This window comes from Pundamilia nyererei, unplaced genomic scaffold (genome assembly GCF_000239375.1).
Source record: "Pundamilia nyererei isolate P.nyererei 1_Seehausen unplaced genomic scaffold, PunNye1.0 scaffold00005, whole genome shotgun sequence".
Lineage (NCBI taxonomy): Eukaryota > Metazoa > Chordata > Actinopteri > Cichliformes > Cichlidae > Pundamilia > Pundamilia nyererei.
This window is the reverse complement of record NW_005187406.1, coordinates 1159967-1173897: the sequence shown is the minus strand read 5'-3', so window position 1 is coordinate 1173897 and position 13931 is coordinate 1159967. Positions and strand designations below refer to the sequence as shown.

The following is a 13931-nucleotide window of genomic DNA, read 5'->3' as shown; positions in this document are numbered from 1 at the left end:
TATATCGAAACATCAAAGTCAGGGTTTTATTTATTTACACACAGACACGCACAGGTTTTCACGTTAAAGACTACGGCAGTTCTTAATGGCTTATCTCAACCACACCAACGTGAAAAACTTCTTAGCATCAAAAGTCAGTCAACTTGGTCTTCTTGAGATTGGTCCAGATAAGCCTGGATGATTTCCATTCATCTGGCTCTTTTTTTGGCCTGTAATAAAATCAAATATATAAATAGGTAAATGGATAACATTAAACAGAACTTTCAGTGTGACAGTTGCTGACACTGGCACTTACTGCATTGGTAAAGCAGATCTTCAGTGCTTCAAACTCTTTGGCACACAGATCCTTCCTCAGCTCCTGTGTGCCTGTTGTGGTAGCAGCTACACACTTTCCATACACTGCTGCCTGAATAACACACAAATTAAAACGTCACATGAAGAACATTTGTCAATGTAATAAATAACTGCATTACTTTAATTATTTGGACCAATGTTTTATTAACAAATGTACCCATTTTTATTAACTTAATTTCCACTGTTTTGTTTATTAAGAATTGGCACATTAACTTTATTGCCAAAAATTCACCAGAAGCTAAACCATGCTCTAAAATGTTAACTAGGTAAATCTAGTAATAAAAAATAATAATACAATACAAACAAGTGCTTATGTGTGCTTTAATGAATAATTAACTGGTAGGTCTTTTTGTAAACTACATCTTGAGATAATAAAGTACATGGCAGCACGTGTATATTGTTAAAAGCTTAAATGAGGAAATATTTTGGATGTCCCCTACTGGGAGCTGCTGTAGAGATGGCAGCTGGCTTTGATGGGAGAGGCAGCTAAGTTTATTCATATCTAATGAGAAGAAGAGAGGTTCCAGAGTTGAACCCGTTCAAAGGATAATCTACCAAGCAGTATTTTTCCACCATGTACTTACCTCGTTCGCACACTGTGCAAAAAGTTCCGGGAAAAGTCTCATTTTCTCCCTAGTGCGACTCCAGACATTTGACCCAGACATGCTGTTCAGGCGTAAATAGATTTGTTTTAATATCTGGTAAAAATTTTAAGTCAACGATTTAAAAAAAAAACGAAGCAGCAATATTTTCGTGTCAAATAGTTTCTTAAAACCTCTGACAACTCAAAAGAACCGAAATTATTTTTATCATACAACTCACAGACGGAGCTCCGGTGAAAACCCTGGGCAGCGCCATGTTGACGACTGTTTACGCCCATAAAAAAAATTGAACTATGATTCGTTCATTTCCTTGTCAGAAAAAACATTTCTGAAGGTTGATTCGTCATGTTCCAACTCCTGGTTTAACCAGAACGCCAATAGAGTCGAGGATTGCTGCTTAGTGTTTTGTTATTGGCTAGCGGTCACCTCAAGCCCCGCCTTTCCATCGTACACCTCGAAGGAAGATGAGTAACCCGCAGCTGGGACTGCTAAATCATGGCAACATTTATGGAACGATTAGCCTTTCTTCAGAAAGTAAGTAATATCGACAGTCGTTATTTAAAAAAAAAAGAACACAGAGAAGCCGAAACGAACATGTTAAATGTCACGTAACGTTGACGTACTTATTTAAATCTATTAGCTTTTGCGAAACCATAGCTTTCTTTTAGCCTGCTAGCTAACATCCTTAACCAACATCTTTTGGCTTTTTACTTTCTGTTTTTCACTGGACGTGTCAGGTTGTTTCGTTAAAACTTAATGCTGCACACTGGTTTAAGGGTCAGTTTGCGGTCAACCGAAGTGGTAAACCACAATTTCGTCTAACTATCCAAGGTGCCCACCCTGATGAAGGCTACAGCAGATGATGAAAACCCCTGTCCTGGCTACCTTTTCCAGGAGATTGGAAGTATCCTTTAGCTGCTTCTGCTGTTGACTGCAAAAAGTTCCTACTCCTGCTGGCCTCTTTTGGATCTTAGAGCTGTATAAGTAGGCTGTGGCCATGACTCTACATAATCACTGATGGGTGCATGGCTAGGATAGGATAGGTTAAAATTATATTTTTTGTGTGTGTGAAGAAAAGGTCTCACGTGGGTTATCAGTCAAATGTTTATACCAGCGAAACCATGGGAGTAGTAATATCTGTGTGATGAAGTGTTATATCCTTAATTCTAAGCACACTGTAGAAATCTCCCATGAGTCTTCAGGTTGTGGTCAGTGTTTGTTGGAATACCTCCTGGAGAGGCTACAAGTGGAGTCCTGTCATGTCAAACTGAAGGTGAGAGAATTGCTTTTGCTACTGTTTCTGTCTCTTTAAAGGACCTGTACATTGCTGATTGCAGTTTATGAGTAAGTGTGGGTTCTGTTCTTGCTTCTGGTGTATCAGGTGCTGAAGATTTTTGTCCACCTCTGTGGTCATGGGTCCAACCATTTCCTCACAGAACTCAGAAGGAACTCCACCTTCATCCAGCAAGCATCCGGTTAGATTTTTCTCATTTGTGCGTTCAACTTTCATTATTTTGCTGCTGCCATCGTTCATACATATTCACTTTGGGTAATTTTTATTTGATAAGTTTACAGCGGCCCTCCTGATCCCATCCATGGCACAGCATTATATGAGAAAGTGAGGAATACAGCACAGGTACGACATGGGTTGTTTTGTATTTTCATCTCAATATAGTTAGTTACACAGAAAGGGAAGGTGGCTTGAATAAGAACTTTTATTCTTTTCCGTTCATCCATTTACAGGAAGTGGCCCGCTTACTTTTCACAGATGTCATTCCCTCCAAAAACAGTATCACTTCAACTAACCTTGCCCCCCCTACAATGGGTAAGTGCTAACACACATTGATTATGACCATAAACGGCACTCATCTTTCAAAGATGGGCAGGCGGGCGGGTGACGTGGACACCAAAGTTTGTGAAAGTGATAACTCAAAAATGAATTAGAAAGTATAATTTTCCTGATGAAAGATATAAGCTTTAAAGACTTAAAGACCTAAATATATGTACTACGTCCTGTATGCCAAACTATTGTACATCACTTTGCTATCAGGTTTGACTTTAGCGCCATGTAATAAACAAGTAATAGAAGAGAATGGGTATCTGTAGATGGGATGAAAGAAGTAGTCATTAAATTGCATTGTGTGTACAATAGTTAATTTGTTTCATTCTCTTTAGGTATGGGATCGGCCACTTCCCACAGATCAGGAATGCAGGGTTTTGGATACAGTCCAAGAAAGCAGGGGACAGGTGAGGGAAGCCGAGCTGCACAGTACATACAAATCAAACTTACTGCGTGTGTAAATTTCTGGACCTGTGCCTTGCAGCAGGCAGCGACTCACTTCTGGATAAGATTCAGAAAGCAGCTGAGGTGGTGGCGAGCGCTGTCCTTCCCCCTACTGAGCATCAGGGGATCCGTCTCCATGACAACCATTACCGGGCCGTGGTGGCGCCTTCTGCACCCATAGAGGTGGCCGTGCCAGCGTGTGCCTATAATCTGCCTGCTTGTAGACCGAAAGGTCAGAAATGAAGCTGGCACAATTACGCATTTTATTGAGGCAAGATTGAGGAAAAAGTATCAACTGAAGCCTTAGTAGCGAACAGATGTTTATAAATTAAGGTTTTCCTCATGTGTCTTCACTTCACCAGTGACTAAGTGGTGTCCGGGGCAGGTAGGAGGTGGCTGGGAAGAGACGGACAGTGGCAACAGCTCCTCTCACAACTCCTCTCAGGACATCGCTGCCAATAGCAGGGCGTCGGTGGGCAGCAAGTCAGCTGGCACAGGAAGCCAATCAGGGGCCAGCAGAGAGAGCAGTGGGGACCTATCAGATCGGTCAGTGTCAAAAAAGTTTAACCTTTTTAACACATCATGGCCTCGAGCCTTTTTTTTTTTCCTTTTTAATGCATTAGCTGAGAGCAAGTACTGGATTTTAAACAGACTTTACCCAATGCCTGTACAGTGACAGTGCATTTAATCTCCTGTTGTGTGACACACGAGAAAAGGAAACATCAGAAAATTGTTCATGTTTGAAGAGGGCTTGTAGTTTGTTAAACCAGCTGTTTTTATTCCAGTGCAGTCACATTTAGGAGCTTGTAGCATAATCTCCAAATGTTCTGTGTGCAGTTTGTACAATTTACTGTTTACTGGTCACCTAAGAATAAACCTTTTGCCAGGATTGTCAGTTTTTCTATGCAGTAAGCCATGTTCCTGAGCATTATAAGCCTGTGTTTTCTTTAAGTTTGTTACTTTCCTCTCATACTTTGTGTGGTTTCCAGGGTGGAGGCCTTGCAGCTAGGGGATTGTGGTCAGGAGATGGCACTCATCAATAAACTGACTGAAGGCTCCAAAGTTTTCCTTTCCAGAGAGGAGAGCCAACACTTCATCAAAGAGTCAGTGCACCAAAATCCCATTGAAAACACAACAGCCTGGGCTGGTTCTTTTCTACAAGCTGGTTTCTCATTTTTAATTAGTTTTTTAGTAAACTCCTGATTGTATTCAGTTGCCTTTTTTAATATTATTAATTGAGCTATTTTCATCTTATTATACATTTTTGTGCTCCTGCTTTTGTGTTATTTTTATTTAATTCAACTATTTTACTCTATTCTATTTTAAGCTTTTTTATTGGTTGTTTTGGTTTCTGTGATGCAGTAAATTGTTGGGACTTGTGGCATGATTTCAGTCTCTCTTTTTCTTTTTTTTTTTTACTCTGTCAGGTGCTCCATTCTTAACTGTGAGGTTGTGGTGGAGTTGCTGTCTTGCAAGCTTCAAGATCCTTCCTACACCATTAAGATGGTAACAATGAGAAGACATCGAAAATCAGAATTCTTTGTTTCAACTTTACTCTGATTATAGTGTTGTTTGTCTACTCTTGCAGCGGGCGCTGTGTGCTGTCGCATCCCTGATGACCTCTGACCTCCTCTCTCTGGAACAAATGTTTGGAGCCACACAGCACAGACTTCGCCAGCTGAGCGAGGGCCCTCCAGGACCGGTGGCAAATAAAGCCACCAAGGTAAACGAAGCAGAGGGAGACTACTTTACTACTTAAGGACAAGTAGTAAACCCAATAATACTTATTTGTGCTTTTTTTTTTCTTTTTCTTTTTTTTTAATCTGCATATCTCCTCTGACTAGATCTTGCGACAGTTTGAGGCTTTGATGGGCGGATCTCTGCATGCTACCAGGCAGGATGCAGTGAACAGCCATCAGGCAACAGTGAATCAGCTTCACACCTCTAGCAGCAATTTACTGCCAACACACTTGTTTGACAGTTTCAAACTTCAACAGCCGGACACTTCATCTGCAGGTGTCACTCAACCACCAAAGCACCCATCTCCCCCTCCTAGTCAGGATCTGGCTCAGAGCCACGAATTAGCAGAAGATCAGGTCCAACCAGTAAGGACAGGCGAGGTGAGACTGCATGCTGAAGATTCCGAGACTGTTCAAGATAAAAGCACCCTTGCTTCATGTGAACCTCAGAGTAAGCCACACCCCCAGAGCAGACTGTCTCTGTTCAGTGGCATGGAGCTGGTGACCAAAGGAAAGCCGCTGTGTAACAGTGAAACATCACATGAAGAGGTGGAGGACAAAATAGGCGACAGGATAAAGGAGATGGACGCTGTGCATAAGTCAGATTGTTCAGTGAACTCATCTATCACCAGTAAAACCAGTGAGGATGTTCCCTCAGTTTGCAGTTCCTCTGCATCTAATTGCAGCCAGTCAGTATCAGCTTTCTCCTTTCTCAACTTTTGATTGCAGGCAACCGTTTAGAGCTGTTCTACTTTAAACCAATGATGTCATCATGCGTTGATCCTTTTGGAAACCTGTTTAATGTTCCAAACCAAGATGCAACCAGTTAAGTTGTAAGTGGATAGCAGATTCTAATTCAGTTTCTTTTCTTATCTGTGTGCCTCTTCAGAAACTGTTTTTAAACAGCAAATTGGGCCAAGAGTGAGATTTGGGACTCATAAATAGAGCCTGCAGATCATGTCCATCTATGGATGGTTTGTCTTCTTAAAGACAGGTCTTTGTCTGCTGCAGTGTATTTTAAAAGTATTTAATGACTGAAGTTGTCTTGGATAAGAGGTCTTTACTCTGCCTTACAAAGTTACAGGACGATAACTGCAGAAAACATGAAATGAGAGATCTTTGTAACATTTACTTTAGAAAACTTAAGCTGTTTTTCCACCTCAGTATCTTTAATCCAAGACTCTTGTGCAGCTTTGCATGACATTACAGTTCAAAATCACATTTATTTATGTCATACTGGGCCTCAGTGCAGCTCATCAGTTCATCCTCACCGTCAGAAACGAGCTGTCTTTTACTCTTCTGTGCTCATGGCCAGATCTGTGTACCTGAGGTGGTCTCATTAGGGGTATCTGCTCTCTCTGATGTCATACAGAGACGGGTAGGAAAAAAATGTTTCGATCAATCTGAAGCCTGAGCTTTTAGTTTACAAGAATTACTTGAGCAAACACTGACCTCATTATTTGAAACTTCCATCTGTTTAAGCAAATAAAAAACATAATGGGTCCCCTTTCTACATAGTGCAAGGAAAGCACAGCCTTGACATGTGTCATGAGGGGGGAAAAGAACTAATGAATAAATACTTCTTTAAAAAAAAAAAATCATGGTTTATGAAAAGGCTTATTCAATATCTGGAAGGCTGATCAAATAAAAGTCCAAACCAAAGTCTAAGCGAGGCTAGTCTTCAGCAGCACCAGTTTTAGTTCCTGCATCATTTGCAAACAAAAATGCTCCAACCTGCTACTTTTCCATTTTCCCTAAAAATGACACTTCTGTGAAATCATAATGTTTAAATAGTAAAATGACAGATGTAGGCCTAAATTTAAATCTAATAAAGTACGCAGTTACTGTGTTTTGGCTTTGCGGGGCACACTGGTGGTTGCTTTTTCTCAGGATTTCTTTTATGTAACAACTTCCACCTCTGCAGCACGGCCTGAACCTCTGAGGGGGAGAACCTCTGTTTGAAATTTGCACTACAGTCGCTTTTCTTATGAACTCAAATCAAAAGAGAGTTGTCTTCCATTATTTTTGGTACTAAGCTATTAAGTCATTGTAAATGTTCCAAGTGTAAATTTAGAAATTTATTTATTATGTCTGCTCTGTTGACTAAAATGAGACTTGTAGAGTGCATGATTTAAAAAAAAAAAAAAACAACTTGGGGGAATTAATATTTTTGGGTTATTGTGTGTGCATAACTAATGTCTCGACTGTTTGATCATATGTAAGCAGTCATAAAGGATTTCTCATTTCAGCAAAGGTTTGCCTTCATTGTTTCAGTTACATATTTATTGCAGTGGAATGTAGTTCAAACTACACGCCTAAATCGTAATTCAGCGTAATTGTACTATAATGAACGCCACTGATGTGTTTCAGTTCAGTGAACACAAGCCAAGCTGTTCAACATGCAGGACAATAAAGCATGCTGTATTTTTGTCACAGCACTAACCACTACGCAGTCTTGATGTGATTTGTTTTGTTTTTTTTATCCGACATGTTTGCACACATCACTTTTGGCAACACTTTATTTCAAATGATTCAGGGAAATTACATATGAATCACTTTTACATTTCATTTTATTCCAAACACAGTGTACTGGTCATATTAAACCACCCATAAACAAGTATGGCTGACCGGCTTATGACACACAGATACACAATGTGGAACAAGTAAACACTGGGTTCTAAATTATTTTAAAGAGTCTGTTTTTGTTAGAAGCGCTGTGCCGAGCGGAGTGCTGCCTGACCTGCACTTTCCACAGTGCCTTCTTAAGGACCTATAATTAGCCAGGGTTTAATCTAAGGTTGGATTTCAGCCAAAAAGTCTATGAGGATCTCTGTTCCATCCTCTTAAACCCACTGACCAACCACACCTAGACATTTTAGATTCATTTAGCCAGTGACTGCAAAAAGTAGCATGCTCTAACTTTATAGCTTTGGTTAGAGAAAACAAAGCCTAAAATATTCTTTAATGGATTGTGTTGATCGTGCTCCTTAGGAGTGAATCCATTGGCCTTCTCCATATGGGATCACAATAACTCCCAGTTCTCTGATGGAAACAAGCGACCGACTGTCCCAGTCAAGAGTAAACAGAAAGACTTCCAGAGTAAAGTGCTTAGCTTTATTTAGTTCTGCAAGCACTTTGGATCATCATCATCATCATCACACTTTTCTTGTGATTAGCACCAATGAAAATGTCCACGCATCGACGCACGCATGTAAAGAGAAGGAGACCTCTTCATAAAGTGCACGGGGTGCATGCATACACACACACATACACACAAATCCACACGTACACATCAATACTGCACAGAAAACCACAGTGGCTGGGCCATGGAAAGGCGGATGTGCTTATGATCTTGACAAATGGTACATGTCGAGGTGGGGGTGAGCCCAGGATCCATAAACCTCCCCAGTGGGGTTGCAGCTGTATGCTGTTTTCATAATATGTCGTGTGCGATGGTACGACAACTGAAAGTTATCATGCCACATACATTTCAATCAATAAAAAAGTTGTTATTAATAATAATAATGATAAGAACTTTGTAATACCATAATATTTTCAGAGACAGTGAAAATCTCATACTGTTGCAACCCTATTCCCTACACATCATCGCCTTACACCTGACCCCATGGTGTTATTGAGGCTTTCTGGGAGGCACCATCATGCCAGCAGTGTTGACACTGATGGGTGAGGGACAAAATGGTCAGGAGGCAAGGTCGGGCGAGGGCCGGAGGTCACGGTCATGTTGACCCTGGTCGTCCTCTGGTCTGCAGACTGCTGAAGTGCGCCTCCCTCAGGACTCTGTTGATGTAGTCATATGAGACACTTCTTCCATCACCATGGAAACCGTGCTGCAAGGAGCTGGCAGAGACTTCGGGCTTTGGGCTGACGGGGTCCTGGGTCCTGCAGCTGTTTTGGCTGTGTATGCATGGTCTGGTGGTGGCCACTATTGCTCTCTCTGGACTGCTGATCCCATTGCTGCTGTCACTGCTGGAAGACTGCAAACACAGAACAGAGTTGGAGTCTAAACAGCAGCTTCACAGATGGATACACAGCCTGTGAATAAAGACGGTCTAAGCTCTTTCTGACAGCGGCGCACTGTATGTGATCCCAAGACACGTGCTCTATCTGCAAAAATGCAGCAAGATTTACATTATAAGGTAAAAGACGTCAACTTTTATAGACAATCAGGAGCAAATCCACAATCTATGTATGTGTCTCACCTCTGAGTCCAAATCTGATACAAGCAACGAGGGACCCCCTCCTGACCTCTTGGCCTGAGGCCTCAGCTGTTGGTCTTCCTCGCTGTCGCAGCTATGGTGCCTTTTCCTGTACAAAACAGCGATGCAAGGAACAGAGAGATTGTGTGACAGAAATGATGCAGGGAGGGGGAGACAGATTGGGCGGAGGAAGCCAAGAGTATCAGAAAGAGAGTACATGACGAGGAACCAAAAATAGCAACACAGGCTGAAGCAGTTATATGAACAGGCATGTGGCACTGGTACTATGAGACCATACAGACTTACACAGCTTTACTGGGGTCTGTATGAAGCTATATTATATGACTAGAACTTGGATGCCTGAAAAATGTGACTTAGTCATAACATTGAATTACAATGACATAATAACTCAGTGTATTTTTCCATATGGTGATGATCCTATAATAAATAATTGTGAAATATTGTGAAAATGTATGTTCTCGTCTTTACCTGCTGTCAGTCAGCATTTCTCCAGTCTTATCGGATGCTTATTTTTGGCAAACAGAAAGGTTGACACTCCTTGTCAGCCGGGTTAAGATGTCTTATTTAAATGCTTTGGCAATGCTGCTCTCTCTCATCTCACTGGGAAGTCCAGGGTGTGTAAAACGAGCTATCTTCAGCCGGCTGAAGAAGCACCGGTAGCCACAGGAAAGCAAAAAATCTCCGCTCTGCCAGCGTCTCGGCGGGGCCACAAATTTAGCCGAACGAATAAAAGCTAACAAGCAAGTTGCTAGGTATTCTCGTTTACGCTGTGAAATCTCGAGGAGCCCCGGTCATGACAGCAAAGAAGCAAGCTAGCCCGCTAGCTGCTACCTGCTACCGTTTGAGTAGCCACTTATCTAGCTAACTTTAGCTGCACTAACCGAAAGTTCTTCCGCTTTCGTATGACGTCTACTTGCCAATAAGCGTGTTGAATTGTTCTCTTTAGTTTGCAACAGTCCGCTACGAGAAACCAGACCGGCAAGTTTACGATAAATCTGATTTTAATGTCTGCACTACAATACGTGATACTCCGAAGTCTTTTGGAAGACAATCGCGACTGCGAGCTTTCTTTTTTCTTTAACCCCGCCCCTCTGTTTACATGACGTAAACATAGCTTCCGGTGTGAACAAATAGAAGTATCGGTTAAGGTATTTTCTCATTATTGTATCCTTCTCTATTGACCCATTTGCCTTATTTGTACTTTTAAGTGTTTTAAGTGTTTTTTTATTGTGTGTCGAACAAAAGTGCAAAAACGCGTTTGCTAACTATTCTTTAGAAAATATCATATAGCATTAAGCTAGCTTGTGAGTTTATATTTACTGTAATGTAATGTAGCTGCTATTAATGTGTGATAATGGTTTTCTCTTCTTCCAGTCTCCGCTATTTAGCTGCTGACAGAACTGGACTGACCTTATATAATTAGCCTACAATTAGTGCATAAGTATTTAGCTTTTATATTGAAGGGGTTTGACAAAAGAGTTAGAATAACTGTTCAGGAAGTACAGCCATTTTACACACGGTACCTCCCTTCAGAGAATCCAAAGTAGTCGGACCGTAATTGTAATTGTTTTGGCCAGGTGCAGTCACTCCCTTTTAATTTTAGTTTAGCTTACTTTGATCTCTTGGTGGCTTAATGTTTATCACAAAACACTAGAGTGGATCAGTCCTCCTATCTAACTCTCGGCAAGAAAGCAAAAACATTTACAAATACATTTCTCAAAATGTCACACTTTTCCTTGCCACATGCATCCAAAGAGAGCAAGACATCCATGTAAAAGGAGTAAAAAGAATCAATTTATGTGATGGGGGGATAAAAGATGGGAAAAAACATTGTTTTGTCTGCAGGGTAATCAAGTTAATGCAATGCATTTCTCCTGCAGATGAAGGTGATCCAGTACACTCCAGAGAAACTCCATACAGCTTTGGTCTCCAATTCTCAGTATTTAACTAAGGTTTATAGTAAGTACACAAAAGAAGAAAAGCGCCTTCTGGAGGAAGGATTCCACGCTGGGCAGCCGGGTTCCCTTTTCCAACTCCTCACCGTGCACTCTGACTCTGACTGGATCCTCGCTCACCCCGAGGAGCCCGAAGACTTTGAGGCCTTCTACAGAAAACCTTATCGCAAGACCCCAAATGAAAGCCAGAGTACTATTTATATTCAAACCATAGGTGTGCATATCTGCATGTCATGTACTCAGAATCTCTATTTCTCTCAGTTCTAGCGGAGTATGTGTGGGGAGTTGTGAAATGTTTCTTACAGGATTCAGTAGCTTTCAGTTGATGCCCTTAGCAGTGGACATAGAGAGCATGAGAAGAAAAAATGAGAAAGAAAAAACTATAGTCAGTTAATTTTGGGCATTACAAATGGGTAAAGTATGTCTAGTGTGTGCAACAAAAGGGTGTGGTCTCCAAATTCAGCATGCCACTTGGTTGCTTAGGCTTAATTCTGCACTTTGTTTGTTGTAGGTTCTTTTGGAGAAGTTGCTGCCCAGACAGACCAGTATATGGAGTGGCTGCGAGATTACTGCCAAGCCTTCTTCTACGGGCTTTCTGTGAAGTTGCTTCCAGCAGTTGCAGTGTCTGAAACAAAGTGCTCTTTCAGGGTCAACAGTAACTCTTACAACCTTCAAATCCTTACTGGTAATGACTTAAAAATAAAAACAAAAAACGTACATTTAACAATTTTCCATATCAGTTAGTGACTTTGGACATTTTCCTTGCAGTGTCAATCTGGGTTGGTGCAATTTTCTTTGTCAGTACTGTTTTTCTCTTTAACTAAAGGCGATCTGCTGCAATTTCTGAAGAAGAGGAAACCAAAAGATGCTTTTTGTATTGTTGGAATCACAATGATTGACCTCTACCCCAAAGATTCATGGAACTTTGTCTTTGGACAAGCTTCTCTGACAGAGGGTGAGGTTTCTAAAAGCAAAGCACTAGGTTATTCAAACACAAATCAGTCTTGATGCAATTTGTTCCATGAGCATTGTGGAGGAGATGCTTAGTTTTTTTGTGTGTGATGCAATGTGACTGAGTAGCCACTAGATAGTGCTAAAGTGAAATACATTAGAGGGGAGATAGCTTCCTGTTTCCTTTCCTCAAATTTTTCCTAAATGTGTACAGGAATGGGCGTTTTCAGTTTTGCCAGATATGATGACAACTTCTATAAGAGAAGTTATGCTGGAAGGCTGAAGAAGCATCTTCAGCCAAGGCAGAAGGATTATTCTGTGTTTGACGGCTATTACACTCCACCGATCACTAGCTCTCTGCTGCTTCGATCCTGCAAGGTTACTAAGAAACATCTCAGTTTACTTAATGTATTTAGTTATTGTTGGTTTGCCAGTGGTCATGATCTGCCCACTTGTATCAACACGTCTTATCAAAGCACTTATTTCCATAGACCCTTGTAAACCTTCACTCTTGTGTCTGTTTTTAGTCTTCATTGTAACTTTAGTGTTTCTGCTCCAGACAATGACTCACGAGATCGGCCACATGTTTGGAATCTCACATTGCCAGTGGTTGAGCTGTGTCATGCAAGGCTCCAACCACCTCGATGAGTCTGATCGAAGGCCCTTGGACTTTTGTCCCATCTGCCTTCGCAAACTGCAGTTCGCAATCGGCTTCAATATAGCTGAAAGATACAAGGTAATGACACATTGATTGCTGAAGACAAGGAGATAATTACAATATTAATCCCTTTACTCTCTTTACTATTTTGTTATTGAATAAATACAGCACCAGCAAGACATTAATTGGAGTTTATCAGACCATTGTTATTTTAACAAAGATATAGTCTTTGTATACTCTGTGCTGGAATAGTGAGAGTTCATCTGAGTACTTATTTGATGTGGGGTCATGGGTTAAAAATATTGATTATTTCAGATTTCTAGCTAAATCTATGCGCTGCACTGTGTCCTCAGCCTACCTGACATGCTTGAGTTCACAGTGGGCCTTTAAATCAGACTGAATTTTGACCCCAATGTGCTGAGCAAGTAGATAGTAAAAAACATATTTCACACAGGCTGCTTCACAGTGCCGGCTTGATTTTTAACTTGCCGTTTTTTTTTCTCGTACTTTATTTTGTTTTCCACGTTTTGTGGAAATGTCATCACACTGCACTTATTTGTTGTTTATGAAGCATCTGGTAACAGTCACTGTCAAAGCAAGAATGCAAGAATCTCCCACACAGTATTGAAAATGCATATAAAAATAAAAAATGGAAAGATACACAGAAATACATCAAATAAAAATCATAAAAAATAAATAATATTTATTTTTAATATTTATAATATTTTTATAATATTTATATTTTGAATAATATAAAATAATATAATAAACATCAGTTAACTTTTTTTTTTTTTTTTACTGTTTATCAGGCCTTACTTCACTGGATGGACGAGGATCAGACTCAAACATCAGTGAAGGCATCAGCCAGCCATACCACACCTCACTTTACAAAACCCACCGAAGCCTTTAATGCATCCAAACTTTGGGTCTGCAGGTGTTTGGAAATACTGGAAAAGGATCAATAATAGTTCTTTTTTACTCTATTTGAGCACTTTATAAATTGCATTCATCCACTCAGTCATACAAGCACTTTTTACAATCCCAAAAATGTATGGGATTGTAGGAGGAAAGGTATGCCCAGTGGATGCAAAGATCCATGCCATTTCAACCTTTCCAGTTCCATCTACAAGAAGGGAGCTACGTCGTTTTC

The 13931-nt window shown here is 40.6% G+C and overlaps 4 protein-coding genes across 6 annotated transcripts; 2 read left to right on the top strand and 2 right to left on the bottom strand.

Moving 5' to 3' along the window:
• Nucleotides 1-12: 12 nt before the first annotated feature.
• ndufaf8 (NADH:ubiquinone oxidoreductase complex assembly factor 8) lies at nt 13-1255 on the bottom strand. Its single transcript, XM_005721671.2, has 4 exons — nt 1170-1255; nt 939-1020; nt 296-406; nt 13-209 (listed from the first exon to the last, which is right to left on the bottom strand). Exons 1-4 carry the CDS (start codon nt 1232-1234, stop codon nt 189-191), a joined length of 279 nt encoding a protein of 92 aa, XP_005721728.1. The 5' UTR covers nt 1235-1255; the 3' UTR covers nt 13-188.
• Nucleotides 1256-1367: 112 nt separating this feature from the next.
• tepsin (TEPSIN adaptor related protein complex 4 accessory protein) lies at nt 1368-7421 on the top strand. Of its 2 annotated transcripts, none has more exons than XM_005721666.1 (13): nt 1368-1490; nt 1788-1860; nt 2138-2229; nt 2338-2431; nt 2525-2592; nt 2700-2781; nt 3132-3203; nt 3284-3472; nt 3603-3786; nt 4230-4343; nt 4668-4746; nt 4829-4963; nt 5085-7421. In XM_005721666.1, the coding sequence occupies exons 1-13, from the start codon at nt 1452-1454 to the stop codon at nt 5700-5702; spliced, it is 1839 nt and encodes a 612-aa protein (XP_005721723.1). In that variant the 5' UTR covers nt 1368-1451; the 3' UTR covers nt 5703-7421. The 2 variants fall into 2 exon arrangements, with proteins under 2 accessions (XP_005721723.1, XP_005721722.1); XM_005721665.1 differs by having other exon boundaries at nt 1369-1490; nt 3281-3472.
• A 653-nt stretch (nt 7422-8074) lies between these two features.
• On the bottom strand, nt 8075-10280 carry LOC102201466 (protein FAM104A). 2 transcript variants are annotated; one of them, XM_005721663.1, is made up of 3 exons: nt 9686-10280; nt 9200-9305; nt 8075-8974 (listed from the first exon to the last, which is right to left on the bottom strand). In XM_005721663.1, the coding sequence occupies exons 1-3, from the start codon at nt 9700-9702 to the stop codon at nt 8717-8719; spliced, it is 381 nt and encodes a 126-aa protein (XP_005721720.1). In that variant the 5' UTR covers nt 9703-10280; the 3' UTR covers nt 8075-8716. The 2 variants fall into 2 exon arrangements, with proteins under 2 accessions (XP_005721720.1, XP_013769259.1); XM_013913805.1 differs by lacking the exon at nt 9686-10280 and having other exon boundaries at nt 9200-9674.
• Nucleotides 10281-10302: 22 nt separating this feature from the next.
• Nucleotides 10303-13925, top strand: amz2 (archaelysin family metallopeptidase 2). Its single transcript, XM_005721664.1, has 7 exons — nt 10303-10365; nt 11098-11386; nt 11684-11857; nt 11999-12127; nt 12338-12501; nt 12683-12859; nt 13591-13925. The coding sequence occupies exons 2-7, from the start codon at nt 11098-11100 to the stop codon at nt 13744-13746; spliced, it is 1089 nt and encodes a 362-aa protein (XP_005721721.1). The 5' UTR covers nt 10303-10365; the 3' UTR covers nt 13747-13925.
• The last annotated feature ends 6 nt before the right edge of the window (nt 13926-13931 follow it).

What these genes read in the sequence shown, in the direction of transcription:
- ndufaf8 (XM_005721671.2), bottom strand. Translation starts at nt 1,234, where the DNA reads ATGGGCGTAAACAGTCGTCAACATGGCGCTGCCCAGGGTTTTCACCGG. An exon ending in CGGAGCTCCGTCTGTGAGTT is followed by an intron (nt 1,021 to 1,169) that starts GTATGATAAAAA and finishes ACGCCTGAACAG; the next exon opens with CATGTCTGGGTCAAATGTCT. An exon ending in TTGCACAGTGTGCGAACGAG is followed by an intron (nt 407 to 938) that starts GTAAGTACATGG and finishes TGTGTTATTCAG; the next exon opens with GCAGCAGTGTATGGAAAGTG.
- tepsin (XM_005721665.1), top strand. Translation starts at nt 1,452, where the DNA reads ATGGCAACATTTATGGAACGATTAGCCTTTCTTCAGAAA. An exon ending in AGCCAACACTTCATCAAAGA is followed by an intron (nt 4,344 to 4,667) that starts GTCAGTGCACCA and finishes TTACTCTGTCAG; the next exon opens with GTGCTCCATTCTTAACTGTG. An exon ending in TGGCAAATAAAGCCACCAAG is followed by an intron (nt 4,964 to 5,084) that starts GTAAACGAAGCA and finishes TCCTCTGACTAG; the next exon opens with ATCTTGCGACAGTTTGAGGC.
- LOC102201466 (XM_013913805.1), bottom strand. Translation starts at nt 9,415, where the DNA reads ATGTACTCTCTTTCTGATACTCTTGGCTTCCTCCGCCCAATCTGTCTC. An exon ending in TATCAGATTTGGACTCAGAG is followed by an intron (nt 8,975 to 9,199) that starts GTGAGACACATA and finishes CTGTGTTTGCAG; the next exon opens with TCTTCCAGCAGTGACAGCAG.
- amz2 (XM_005721664.1), top strand. Translation starts at nt 11,098, where the DNA reads ATGAAGGTGATCCAGTACACTCCAGAGAAACTCCATACAGCTTTGGTC. An exon ending in TATTTATATTCAAACCATAG is followed by an intron (nt 11,387 to 11,683) that starts GTGTGCATATCT and finishes TGTTTGTTGTAG; the next exon opens with GTTCTTTTGGAGAAGTTGCT. An exon ending in ATATAGCTGAAAGATACAAG is followed by an intron (nt 12,860 to 13,590) that starts GTAATGACACAT and finishes ACTGTTTATCAG; the next exon opens with GCCTTACTTCACTGGATGGA.